This window comes from Oncorhynchus kisutch, unplaced genomic scaffold (genome assembly GCF_002021735.2).
Source record: "Oncorhynchus kisutch isolate 150728-3 unplaced genomic scaffold, Okis_V2 scaffold822, whole genome shotgun sequence".
NCBI classification, from domain to species: domain Eukaryota; kingdom Metazoa; phylum Chordata; class Actinopteri; order Salmoniformes; family Salmonidae; genus Oncorhynchus; species Oncorhynchus kisutch.
The window spans coordinates 24917-39581 of NW_022262767.1; the positions used below are offsets into that span (position 1 = coordinate 24917).

General features: G+C 46.5%; 1 protein-coding gene across 2 annotated transcripts in view; it reads right to left on the reverse strand.

The window, feature by feature from the left end:
• Window positions 1-8313: 8313 nt before the first annotated feature.
• Window positions 8314-14665, reverse strand: part of LOC109877980 (uveal autoantigen with coiled-coil domains and ankyrin repeats protein) — a 74324-nt gene continuing 67972 nt past the window's right edge. The window contains exons 17-19 of one of the 2 annotated variants that reach the window (XM_031816557.1): window positions 14171-14326; window positions 11421-11486; window positions 8314-10210 (exon numbers count right to left, since the gene is read on the reverse strand). In XM_031816557.1, the coding sequence (XP_031672417.1) occupies window positions 10139-10210; window positions 11421-11486; window positions 14171-14326 (294 nt within the window). In that variant the 3' untranslated portion in view covers window positions 8314-10138. The remainder of the gene's footprint in view (window positions 10211-11420; window positions 11487-14170; window positions 14327-14665) is intronic. The other variant, XM_031816556.1, reaches the window with a different exon arrangement.

The following is a 14665-nucleotide window of genomic DNA, read 5'->3' on the forward strand; positions in this document are numbered from 1 at the left end:
TACAAAATATATACTGTACTGCACACACTACAATTACTTAGGTTTAAAAATAAGCTCAACTGGACACCTTAATGAGGCAGTGAATGAACTGAGAGAGAAAGCACGCAGGGCATTCTAAGCCATGAAAAAATTAATTCAAATTGAAATACCTTTGGCTAAAACTAATTGAATGTGTAATTGAACCAATTGCACTTCATGGCAGCGAGGTGTGGGGTCCACTTGCAAAACAAGATTTCACCAAATGGGACAAACACCCTATTGAAACCCTGCATGCAGAGTTTTGTATGATTCTTCAGAGGAAAACTACAAACAACGCATGCAGGGCAGAATTCGGCCAATATCCACAAATAATAAAATCTCAAAAAAGAGCAATTAAGTTTTGGAAACTGACCCCCATCTCAACAGGATGGTGAACTCAGCGCCAGGACCAGCTAGATGAGGGGACTATTTTCTTTGCTCAGCTCTTGGCATTGCCCTGCAATGCCAAGGAGCTGAGCAAAGAAAAGAGTCCCCTCATCCAGCCAATGCCAAGAGCTGAGCAAAGAAAATAGTTCCCTCATCCAGCTGTTCCTGGGGCTGAGTTCACAAACCTGTTCTACTAACACACTGAAGCCTCAGGACCAGAACATCCAATCAATCAGAATAAACCAAATTACAACACAGTCAAAACAAAACTACATTGCTTATTGGGAAACAAGCAAAATGGCCCTAAATCGACAGTACACAAGTGGCTAACTATTTGACCATGGTTACTGATCAAGACCTTAGAAAAACCTTGACAGTACAGGCTCAGTGAGCACAGCCTTGCCATTGAGAAGGGTAGACACAGGAAAACCTGGCTCCCTGTAGAGGAAAGGCTGTGCAACCACTACACAACAGCAGAACCTGAGACGGAGCTGCATTTCCTGACAAAATTTCAAAAACCAAAAACAATTAGTGTCATTTCCCCAATTTTGAAACCCTTATTGAAGGTTTTTAAGACCTCTCTGATGAGAATAGGCTGCCCGGGGGAGGACACAGAGGGAGGGGGAGGATGCAGAGAGCTGTGGGTTGGCAGCGCACTACATTGCTGCCTGCCATAAGTTGAGGGACAGTGTCTGACAAACCAATCAACCTGCACATGTCTTCTACTGTAGGCTTATTGTTATTGTTCATTGTCTGGTTATTTAGACCCTTGGTTATTGTTGTTACTGTTGTCCCGTTGACAATTTGGATTCTTATTATTTTCATTTTGTAAATATCCAAGTAAAGCTTCTGCAATATGTACATTGTTACGTCATGTCAATAAAGCATTTTTGTTATGTTTAGGCCTTATTCTAAAATGATTTCAATCAATCTACACACAATACCCCATAATGACAAAGCAAAAAACAGATTTATAGAAATGTATGTTCATTTATTATAATTAAACTGAGCTCAGGTGCATCCTGTTTCCATTGATCATCCTTTATGTTTCTACAACTTGATTCGAGTCCACACCTGTGGTAAATAAAATTGATTGGACATGATTTGGAAAGGCACACACCTGTCTATTATAAGGTCCCACGGTTTACAGTGCATGTCAGAGCAAAAACCAAGCTATGAGGTCGAAGGAATCGTCCATAGAGCTCCGAGACAGGATTGTATCTGAGCAATTGGGGGAGAAGGGGAGGGAGGTGACCAAGAATCAGATGGTCACTCTGACAGAGGTCCAGAGACCCTCTGTGGAGATGGAGAAACTTCCAGAAGGACAACTATCTCTGCAGCACTTCATCAATCAGGCCTTTATGGTAGAGTGGCCAGATGGAAGCCAATCCTCAGTAAAAGGCACATAACAGCCCGCTTGGAGTTTGCCAAAGGACTCTCAGACCATGAGAAACAAGATTCTCAGGTCTGATGAAACCAAGATTGAACTCCTTGGCCTGAATGCCAAGTGTCACATCTGGAGGAAACCTGGCATTATCCCTACGGTGAAGCATGGTGGTGACAGCATCATGCTGTGGGGAGGTTTTTCAGCAGCAGAGACAGAGAGACTAGTCAGGATGGAGGGAAAGATTAATGGAGAAAAGTAGAGATCCTTGATGAAAACCTGCTCCAGAGCTCTCAGGGCCTCAGACTGGGGCGAAGGTTCACCTTCCAACAGGACAACGACCCTAAGCACACAGCCAAGACAACGCAGGTGTGGCTTCGGGACAAGTCTCTGAATGTCCTTGAGTGGCCCAGCCAGAGCCCGGACTTGAAACTGATCAAACATCTCTGGAGGGACCTGAAAATAGCTGTGCAGCGACGCTCCCCATCCAACCTGACAGAGCTTGAGAGGATCTATAGAGAAGAATAGGAGAAACTCCCCAAATACAGGGGTCCCAAGCTTGTAGGATCATACTCAAGAAGACTCTAGGCTGAAATCGCTGCCAAAGGTGCTTCAACACTGAGAAAAGGGTCTGATTACTTACGTAAATGTGATACGTTTTATTTTTAATACATTTACAAACTATTCTAAAAACCTGTTTTTGCTTTGTCATCATGGGGTATTTTGTGTGGATTGATGAGGGAAAAAAACATATTTAATCCATTTTAGAATAAGGCTGTAACATAACAAAATGTGGGAAAAGTCAAGGGGTCTGAATACTTTCCGAATGCACTGTACATGGTTGTACTATAGGACCGAGCCAAACCGTACTGTGCTGGCTGATTCCCACTATAGGACCGAGCCAAACCGTACTGTGCTGGCTGATTCCCACTATAGGGCCGAGCCAAACCGTACTGTGCTGACTGATTCCCACTATAGGGCCGAGCCAAACCGTACTGTGCTGGCTGATTCCCACTATAGGGCCGAGCCAAACCGTACTGTGCTGACTGATTCCCACTATAGGACCGAGCCAAACCGTACTGTGCTGGCTGATTCCCACTATAGGGCCGAGCCAAACCGTACTGTGCTGACTGATTCCCACTATAGGGCCGAGCCAAACCGTACTGTGCTGACTGATTCCCACTATAGGGCCGACCCAAACCGTACTGTGCTGGCTGATTCCCACTATAGGACCGACCCCAAACCGTACTGTGCTGACTGATTCCCACTATAGGGCCGAGCCAAACCGTACTGTGCTGACTGATTCCCACTATAGGGCCAACCCAAACCGTACTGTGCTGACTGATTCCCACTATAGGGCCGAGCCAAACCGTACTCTGCTGACTGATTCCGACTATAGGGCCGAGCCAAACCGTACTGTGCTGACTGATTCCCACTATAGGGCCAACCCAAACCGTACTGTGCTGACTGATTCCCACTATAGGGCCGAGCCAAACCGTACTGTGCTGGCTGGCTGATTCCCACTATAGGGCCGACCCAAACCGTACTGTGCTGACTGATTCCCACTATAGGGCCGACCCAAACCGTACTGTGCTGACTGATTCCCAATATAGGGCCGAGCCAAACCGTACTCTGCTGGCTGGCTGATTCCCACTATAGGGCCGACCCAAACCGTACTGTGCTGACTGATTCCCACTATAGGGCCGACCCAAACCGTACTGTGCTGGCTGATTCCCACTATAGGGCCGACCCAAACCGTACTGTGCTGGCTGATTCACACTATAGGGCCGAGACAAACCGTACTGTGCTGGATGACTGATTCCCACTATAGGGCCGACCCAAACCCGTACTGTGCTGGCTGACTGATTCCACTATAGGGCCGACCCAAACCGTACTGTGCTGGCTGATTCACATATGGGCCGACCCAACCTGTACTAGTGCTGGCTGATTCCCACTATAGGACCGACCCAAACCGTACTGTGCTGGCTGATTCCCACTATAGGGCCGACCCAAACCAGTTACTTGCTGGCTGATTCCCACTATAGGACCGACCCAAACCGTACTGTGCTGATGATTCCCACTATAGGACCGACCCAAACCCGTACTGTGCTGGCTGATTCCCACTATAGGACCGACCCAAACCGTACTGTGCTGACTGATTCCCACTATAGGGCCGACCCAAACCCGTACTGTGCTGGTTGATTCCCACTATAGGACCGACCCAAACCCGTACTGTGCTGGCTGATTCCCACTATAGGACCGACCCAAACGTACTGTGCTGGCTGATTCCCACTATAGGACCGACCCAAAACCGTACTGTGCTGACTGATTCCCACTATAGGACCGACCCAAACCGTACTGTGCTGGCTGATTCCCACTATAGGACCGACCCAAACCGTACTGTGCTGGCTGATTCCCACTATAGGACCGACCCCAAACCGTACTGTGCTGGCTGATTCCCACTATAGGACCGACCCAAACCGTACTGTGCTGGCTGATTCCCACTATAGGACCGACCCAAACCGTACTGTGCACCAGGTATATTGAAGCATCGTATTGTGTCTTCATATTGTGTGCAGGAAGGAAATCAACGAGACATCTCTCTAAGTTAGGCACTTTTATTTATGTTTTTAACACTAATTCACAACAAAAAGACATCCTTGCAAGAAGAAAAAGAAAAACAACCAATTTCAACATATTGGTTGAGATTTAAAATAACTATTTCAACTTGTAAATTCTGTTATTGGAGACAGATGTATTTCATGATCCTCCAATTAAAAAATTTAAAAAAAGAACCTAATTTTAAATTAATCTGTTTTATGTTTATTTCAAAATGACATTTCAGAAATACATTTTAGATCATTGTGTTTACAGCAGTAGTAGATAGAGGATTTAGTATGAAATGGATTAATATACATTTCTATATGCTTTGCAAGCATGTTAGACAAAGACAAAAGCATCACTGAGCTTCTTCATATGTTACGCTTAGCAACACGTGTGTTCCAAACGGAACCCTATTCCCTACTACACAGTGGACTACTTTAGACCTCCTGGTCAAAGCCAGTGCACTATATAGTGAATAACGTGCCATTTCAGACGCAACCTTAGAACTTCTCAATCCATATAAATAGAGGGATTCGTAGTATCCCCTACACGAATGACATCTAACTGTTCCCCTAAAGGGTGTCCCTGTATTTTCTACTCCAGACCTGCTGAATTTCATTGTTATACACCAACGTTGTTTATTAATCAAAGTAGTACAAAGCCATGAAAAGATATCAGTTTAAAGGCACTAGAGACTTGCTCACTCTGAGACCACTAAAATGAACCACGACAAGACAACAACAAAAAACACTAGTCAAATGAATAATCAGGTCAACTTGGCCTGCCAAGTCTCCCCACTAGAGGGCACTCTCGCCTCCAGCAACAGGAGACGCTGCACCGCAACCACTAGGACACAGCCAGGCCCTTTTCCAGAACCCCTGTCCAAAACTCCCAGCCTCTAACTCTGGTGTGTTTTTGCCGATCTGAAGGGGGACTGGATAGGCGTAAGCAATATGCAGATTGCTCCAAGTCATCAACATGTAGGCTGCCCTGATAGAGTCACTGTCTTAAACCTATCCTGTTCCTTCTGATCGGTGACCACCATAATGGTAGGGTTAAGGTTCATGGTAGGGGTTAAGGTTCATGGTAGGGGTTAAGGTTCATGGCAGGGGTTCGTCTTAAGATTGGGCTACAGTGTTGTTTGCAAACACTCCTCGAGTCAAATCCAGAATGTGCAGAGCCCCACATTCACGTTGTTTGTGTGGGGTCAATGGCTTAAAGAGACTGCTTGAGGAGTTTACGATTCAGTGAAAAGAATCAAGATAAAGTTTGGACCTTTAGGGAAACAGTCGCTGTGGCCAATGCCCCAAAATGGAGGAGTCCTGCTCCCAAACTGAATGAGTAGGTAACTTCAGGGGTTCCTGTTTGAAATGACCAGGGCATGGTTCTAGAATTCACCGTAGAACCTCAAAAGATGAAGACGAAAGACGGGAGGGAGTCGATCGCCACGGGGGAATGTGAGTTAACAGCGGACTTTGCTGCTTGTGTTTTCAGTTTCACTGCTGCGACGTCAGGAGGATAATCTAAGCAGAGGCCAATCACCCCACCACACAAGACCCAACATCATGATAACCCATACAGTCCTAGAGGAGATTTACATACATTCCATCTAAGAAGAGCTTCCTTTCAGAGACTTGCCAGCTAGGCATTGAATATCCTGTTTCATGGAGCCTTAACAGAGTAGTCAGGAAGAGAAAGGCCTAGGCAGTTCATCATGCTCATGTTTTCAAAGGACATTAGTACATTCTATTGGTCAGCAGCTACAGTATCCCACTGAGTCATCACCTATGTTGAGGTTTATCCACCTAGCTAAGGTACAACCCATCATCTACCCTTACCCTCTCTATCTACCGTATATCTACTGTATATCTATGTCCATCCACAACACTTGGTCTTAGTTCTGTTGAAACACACAAACCAATCGAGACATATAGGGAGGATTATGTTTGACTACTACATGGATCTCTTCCCACACAGACACACACAATCCCAACACACACTCTCACACGCCAGGCGCCACAGGGCCACAGCGGGGGGGTGCTCTGTAGCTGGGGCTGTGTGAACGGTGGATTTGAGTCAGCGGGTGTGTTTTGTTGTTGCTGAATGGACTTTTAGCAGACAACTCTGTCTCATGCGGATGATCTGCAGCAGGGCGGCTTGGACGTCCTCATCCATGTGGCCCTGGGAGAAACAACNCCCAAACCGTACTGTGCTGGCTGATTCCCACTATAGGACCGAGCCAAACCGTACTGTGCTGGCTGATTCCCACTATAGGGCCGAGCCAAACCGTACTGTGCTGACTGATTCCCACTATAGGCCGAGCCAAACCGTACTGTGCTGGCTGATTCCCACTATAGGGCCGAGCCAAACCGTACTGTGCTGACTGATTCCCACTATAGGGAGGGGCCGAGCCAAAACCGTACTGTGCTGACTGATTCCCACTATAGGCCGACCCCAAACCGTACTGTGCTGACTGATTCCCACTATAGGGCCGAGCCAAAACCGTACTTGTGGCTGACTGATTCCCACTATAGGGCCGACCCAAACCGTACTGTGCTGACTGATTCCCACTATAGGGCCGACCCAAACCGTACTGTGCTGACTGATTCCCACTATAGGGCCGAGCCAAACCGTACTGTGCTGGCTGGCTGATTCCCACTATAGGGCCGACCCAAACCGTACTGTGCTGGACTGATTCCCACTATAGGGCCGACCAAACCGTACTGTGCTGGCTGATTCCCACTATAGGGCCGACCCAAACCGTACTGTGCTGGCTGATTCCCACTATATGGCCGACCCAAACCGTACTGTGCGGCTGACTGATTCCCACTATAGGCCGACCCAAACCCGTACTGTGCTGGCTGACTGATTCCCACTATAGGGCCGACCCAAACCGTACTGTGCTGGCTGATTCACACTATAGGGCCGACCCAAACCTGTACTGTGCTGGCTGATTCCCACTATAGGACCGACCCAAACCGTACTGTGCTGGCTGATTCCCACTATAGGGCCGACCCAAACCGTACTGTGCTGGCTGATTCCCACTATAGGACCGACCCAAACCGTACTGTGCTGACTGATTCCCACTATAGGACCGACCCAAACCCGTACTGTGCTGGCTGATTCCCACTATAGGACCGACCCAAACCGTACTGTGCTGACTGATTCCCACTATAGGGCCGACCCAACCCGTACTGTGCTGTGATTGATTCCCACTATAGGACCGACCCAAACCCGTACTGTGCTGGCTGATTCCCACTATAGGACCGACCCAAAACCGTACTGTGCTGGCTGATTCCCACTATAGGACCGACCCAAACCGTACTGTGCTGACTGATTCCCACTATAGGACCGACCCAACCGTACTGTGCTGGCTGATTCCCACTATAGGACCGACCCAATACCGTACTGTGCTGGCTGAGTTCCCACTATCGGACCGACCCAAACCGTGTACTGTGCTGGCTGATTCCCACTATAGGACCGACCCAAACCGTACTGTGCTGGGCTGATTCCCACTATTTAGGACCCGACCCCAAACCGTTACTGTGCAACCAGGTCTATTTAAGCATCGTATTGTGTCTTCATATTGATGTGCAGGCAGCGATAATCAACGAGAACATCTCTCTAAGTTTAGGCCACTTGTATTTATGTTTTTAACAACTAATTCCCAAACAAAAGACATCCTTGCAAGAAGAAAAAGAAAAACAACCAATTTCAACATATTGGTTGAGATTTAAAATAACTATTCAACTTGTAAATTCTGTTATTGGAGACAGATGTATTTCATGATCCTCCAATTAAAAATTTAAAAAAAGAACCTAATTTTTAAATTAATCTGTTTTATGTTTATTTCAAAATGACATTTCAGAAATCACATTTTAGATCATTGTGTTACAGCAGTAGTAGATAGAGGATTAGTATGAAATGGATTAATATACATTTCTATATGCTTTGCAAAGCATGTTAGACAAAAGACAAAAGCATCACTGAGCTTCTTCATATTGTTACGCTTAGCAACACGTGTGTTCCAAACGGAACCCTATTCCCTACTACACAGTGGACTACTTTAGACCTCCTGGTCAAAAGCAGTGCACTATATAGTGAATAACGTGCCATTTCAGACGCAACCTTAGACTTCTCAATCCATATAAATAGAGGGATTCGTAGTATCCCTACAGAATGACATCCTAACTGTTCCCCTAAAGGGTGTCCTGTATTTCTACTCCAGACCTGCTGAATTTCATTGTTACACCAACGTTGTTTATTAATCAAAGTAGTACAAAGCCATGAAAAAGATATCAGTTTAAAGGCACTAGAGACTTGCTCCACTCTGAGACCACTAAAATGAACCACGACAAGACAACAACAAAAAACACTAGTCAAATGAATACATCAGTCAACTTGGCCTGCCAAGTCTCCCCACTAGAGGGCACTCTCGCTCCAGCAACAGGAGACGCTGCACCGCAAACACTAGGACACAGCCAAGGCCCTTTTCCAGAACCCCTGTCCAAAACTCCCAGCCTCTAACTCTCTGGTGTGTTTTTGCCGATCTGAAGGGGGACTGGATAGGCGTAAGCAATATGCAGATTGCTCCAAGTCATCAACATGTAGGCTGCCCTGATAGAGTCACTGTCTTAAACCTATCCTGTTCCTTCTGATCGGTGACCACCATAATGGTAGGGGTTAAGGTTCATGGTAGGGGTTAAGGTTCATGGTAGGGGTTAAGGTTCATGGCAGGGGTTCGTCTTAAGATTGGGCTACAGTGTTGTTTGCAAACACTCCTCGAGTCAAATCCAGAATGTGCAGAGCCCCACATTCACGTTGTTTGTGTGGGGTCAATGGCTTAAAGAGACTGCTTGAGGAGTTTACGATTCAGTGAAAAGAATCAAGATAAAGTTTGGACCTTTAGGGAAACAGTCGCTGTGGCCAATGCCCCAAAATGGAGGAGTCCTGCTCCCAAACTGAATGAGTAGGTAACTTCAGGGGGTTCCTGTTTGAAATGACCAGGGCATGGTTCTAGAATTCACCGTAGAACCTCAAAAGATGAAGACGAAAGACGGGAGGGAGTCGATCGCCACGGGGGAATGTGAGTTAACAGCGGACTTTGCTGCTTGTGTTTTCAGTTTCACTGCTGCGACGTCAGGAGGATAATCTAAGCAGAGGCCAATCACCCCACCACACAAGACCCAACATCATGATAAACCCATACAGTCCTAGAGGAGATTTACATACATTCCATCTAAGAAGAGCTTCCTTTCAGAGACTTGCCAGCTAGGCATTGAATATCCTGTTTCATGGAGCCTTAACAGAGTAGTCAGGAAGAGAAAGGCCTAGGCAGTTCATCATGCTCATGTTTTCAAAGGACATTAGTACATTCTATTGGTCAGCAGCTACAGTATCCCACTGAGTCATCACCTATGTTGAGGTTTATCCACCTAGCTAAGGTACAACCCATCATCTACCCTTACCCTCTCTATCTACCGTATATCTACTGTATATCTATGTCCATCCACAACACTTGGTCTTAGTTCTGTTGAAACACACAAACCAATCGAGACATATAGGGAGGATTATGTTTGACTACTAACATGGATCTCTTCCCACACAGACACACACAATCCCAACACACACTCTCACACGCCAGGCGCCCACAGGGGCCACAGCGGGGGGGTGCTCTGTAGCTGGGGCTGTGTGAACGGTGGATTTGAGTCAGCGGGTTGTGTTTTGTTGTTGCTGAATGGACTTTTAGCAGACAAACTCCTGTCTCATGCGGATGATCTGCAGCAGGGCGGCTTGGACGTCCTCATCCATGTGGCCCTGGGAGAAACAACAACGGTTTGAGATCATCCACTGGTCCCCTATTTCACAGTTATGTCAGCAGTGTGGGCTATGGGTCAGTCTACTGGTGTCGTCAGCAGTGTGGGCTATGGGCCAGTCTTACTGGTGTAGTCAGCAGTGTGGGCTATGGGCCAGTCTTACTGGTGTCGTCAGCAGTGTGGGCTATGGGCCAGTCTTACTGGTGTCGTCAGCAGTGTGGGCTATGGGCCAGTCTTACTGGTGTCGTCAGCAGTGTGGGCTATGGGCCAGTCTTACTGGTGTCGTCAGCAGTGTGGGCTATGGGCCAGTCTTACTGGTGTAGTCAGCAGTGTGGGCTATGGGCCAGTCTTACTGGTGTCGTCAGCAGTGTGGGCTATGGGCCAGTCTTACTGGTGTAGTCAGCAGTGTGGGCTATGGGCCAGTCTTACTGGTGTAGTCAGCAGTGTGGGCTATGGGCCAGTCTACTGGTGTCGTCAGCAGTGTGGGCTATGGGCCAGTCTACTGGTGTAGTCAGCAGTGTGGGCTATGGGCCAGTCTACTGGTGTCGTCAGCAGTGTGGGCTATGGGCCAGTCTACTGGTGTAGTCAGCAGTGTGGGCTATGGGCCAGTCTTACTGGTGTCGTCAGCAGTGTGGGCTATGGGCCAGTCTTACTGGTGTAGTCAGCAGTGTGGGCTATGGGCCAGTCTTACTGGTGTCGTCAGCAGTGTGGGCTATGGGCCAGTCTTACTGGTGTAGTCAGCAGTGTGGGCTATGGGCCAGTCTTACTGGTGTAGTCAGCAGTGTGGGCTATGGGCCAGTCTACTGGTGTCGTCAGCAGTGTGGGCTATGGGCCAGTCTACTGGTGTAGTCAGCAGTGTGGGCTATGGGCCAGTCTACTGGTGTCGTCAGCAGTGTGGGCTATGGGACAGTCTTACTGGTGTAGTCAGCAGTGTGGGCTATGGGCCAGTCTTACTGGTGTAGTCAGCAGTGTGGGCTATGGGCCAGTCTTACTGGTGTCGTCAGCAGTGTGGGCTATGGGCCAGTCTACTGGTGTCGTCAGCCTCTGACATTTAGGACACTATCGTATCAACAATCACATATATTTTCAGATATATTATGTCTTCAGGAATTTTCTGGGCAACAAAAATGCAAGAGATGCCAGGGAGGCTGGAGGTTTATATTTTACTTTACCTAGAAAACAAGCACTAACTAAAAGAAACACACACTGACCTGTGCTGCACTGAGGAGATGAGTTCTATAAATTGAAACCACCTCTCTGTGTTGACTCTCAGCATCCTGTGAAGAGAGAGGGGGAGAGAGAGGAGAGAGGAGGGAGAGGGGTAGAAAGAGAGAGAGAGGGGTAGAGAGAGAGAGAGGGGTAGAAAGAGAGAGAGAGAGGGGTAGAGAGAGCGAGAGAGAGAGCGAGAGAGAGAGAGAGAGAAAGAGGTAGAGAGAGAGAGAGAGAGGGGTAGAAAGAGAGAGAGAGGGGTAGAGAGAGAGCGAGGGGTAGAGAGAGAGAGAGGGTTAGAGAGAGAGCGAGAGAGAGAGAGCGAGAGAGAGAGAGCGAGAGAGAGAGAGAGAGAGAGAGAGAGAGGTAGAGAGAGAGAGAGAGAGAGAGAGAACAAGAGACTTGATGAGTACAGGCCCACTATGGGCTGACCTGGCAGACATTACAAAGGGACTCCGCCTGCCTGGCTCCACCTTACCATGCACCTCTGAAATACGCCCGTCTTTCACAGCAAAATAGATGGCATCCATATATTCCTGAAGACTGCCAACATCGAATGAAAGAGCCAAGAGAGCGAACTCCAAATGAAAACGTGGCCCCGACCGTGGGTTCACATCAGAGCATGAGTAATGACGTTCTCAGGATTCTAATATGGACCTCATTTTCTTTTCATCTGGGTTCTGGCTAGCCGCTAGACCCAACTTTTAAAAAAAGTACACCAGTTCATTCTCTGCCTCCATCATTTCAAAGGCTCCGAGTGAGCTGACAGAGAGGAAGGCAGAGGTCGTCCTTGAAAATCAGGTGCACAGACAAATGTTTTGTTGAGTCTCACATCGTTTCTAGCTCAGCGGTAAATCGGCTGTAATACCCACACAGCGAGAGTGTTACTGTAATTATACAATAGACTAATGTTTTGTTGAGTCTCGCATCGTTTCTAGCTCAGCGGTAAATCGGCTGTAATACCCACACAGCGAAGAGTGTTACTGTAATTATACGATAGACTAATGTTTTGTGGAGTCTCACATCGTTTCCAGCTCAGCGGTAAATCGGCTGTAATACCCACACAGCGAAGAGTGTTACTGTAATTATACGATAGACTAATGTTTTGTTGAGTCTCGCATCGTTTCCAGCTAAGCGGTAAATCGGCTGTAATACCCACACAGCGAGAGTGTTACTGTAATTATACGATAGACTAATGTTTTGTGGAGTCTCACATCGTTTCCAGCTCAGCGGTAAATCGGCTGTAATACCCACACAGCGAAGAGTGTTACTGTAATTATACGATAGACTAATGTTTTGTTGAGTCTCGCATCGTTTCCAGCTAAGCGGTAAATCGGCTGTAATACCCACACAGCGAGAGTGTTACTGTAATAATACGATAGACTAATGTTTTGTTGAGTCTCGCATCGTTTCCAGCTCAGCGGTAAATCGGCTGTAATACCCACACAGCGAGAGTGTTACTGTAATTATACGATAGACTAATGTTTTGTTGAGTCTCGCATCGTTTCCAGCTAAGCGGTAAATTGGCTGTAATACCCACACAGCGAAGAGTGTTACTGTAATTATACGACAGACTGTTTTGTTGAGTCTCACATCGTTTCCAGCTAAGCGGTAAATCGGCTGTAATACCCACACAGCGAAGAGTGTTACTGTAATTATACGATAGACTAATGTTTTGTTGAGTCTCGCATCGTTTCCAGCTCAGCGGTAAATCGGCTGTAATACCCACACAGCGAGAGTGTTACTGTAATAATACGATAGACTAATGTTTTGTTGAGTCTCGCATCGTTTCCAGCTCAGCGGTAAATCGGCTGTAATACCCACACAGCGAAGAGTGTTACTGTAATAATACGATAGACTAATGTTTTGTTGAGTCTCGCATCGTTTCCAGCTCAGCGGTAAATCGGCTGTAATACCCACACAGCGAGAGTGTTACTGTAATTATACGATAGACTAATGTTTTGTTGAGTCTCACATCGTTTCCAGCTAAGCGGTAAATCGGCTGTAATACCCACACAGCGAAGAGTGTTACTGTAATTATACGATAGACTAATGTTTTGTTGAGTCTCGCATCGTTTCCAGCTCAGCGGTAAATCGGCTGTAATACCCACACAGCGAGAGTGTTACTGTAATAATACGACAGACAAATAGTCTTTGGTTTGCACTGTAAGAACACTGACATAGATGTTCTTTCTGATGTACTGATATATCCACAGGGAAACGGTTCATTTCCACTAACTCACTGTGGGAGGAGGATCAATCATGTCTGGACCAAACCTCTATGTCATCAAGGTAATTAACGAAGATAATAACATCCCCATTATCGGTAACTAACGCTGGACTGAAAAAATGCTTTCGTTCCTACTAACGAGGCTCATTATGTTTGGGAGCCAGAGAGTACTGAGTGACTGATTATGGTGTTAGTGCAGCGTATTGACATGACACCATGTTATAGGTCATCGTCTGTCACGAGTATAACATGTCAATACAATCAAGTATGTACACTATGTAGGCAAGTCAATTGTTACAGCTTCACACAATGTAAGGGACCACAACAGAAATAAGTCATTTACTTTGTGTCATCGCTGACAAGTTTTAAAATCTACAGGTATGTTCTGTGTGTATGTATTCTTTTAGACTGTCAAATAGGGGCAATGTCACAGAAATGCTAGGTTAGCTACAACTGGCTGCCATCCACTACATCTGCAGTGTGTGTGTGTGTATGCATGCATATATATATACACACACTCACAGCCAGCTGCTGCTGCAGGCTCTTGATCTGGGCCTGGAGTGTGTCTATGTGCTGCATCTGTCTCTTATTGGGTGCAGCGTTGCCAGCGTACGCCAGCTGGGACAGACCATTGAGGGCCTGTTTCAGTCTCTCCACGTCCGTCAGCAGCTCGCTGATCTGAAACACACAAAGCTGTTAGCACCAGAACATACATAACCATCTACATATTTAGAAAACCTCATATCAACGGACCAAAGTATTGCCAGAAAAACTGCCAAACTTCTTAACAGAACTAGAAACTGAGATCTTACCAAATGTAAATACTACCGTACTTTTACCATCTATAGTACCAGTCAAAAGTTGAGACACCAACTCATTCCAGAGTTCTTCTTTTTTTACTATTTTCTACAGTGTAGAATAATAGTGAAGACATCAAAACTATGAAATATCACTTATGGAATCATGTAGTAACCAAAAAAGTGTTAAACAAATCTAAATGTATTTGAGATTCTTCAA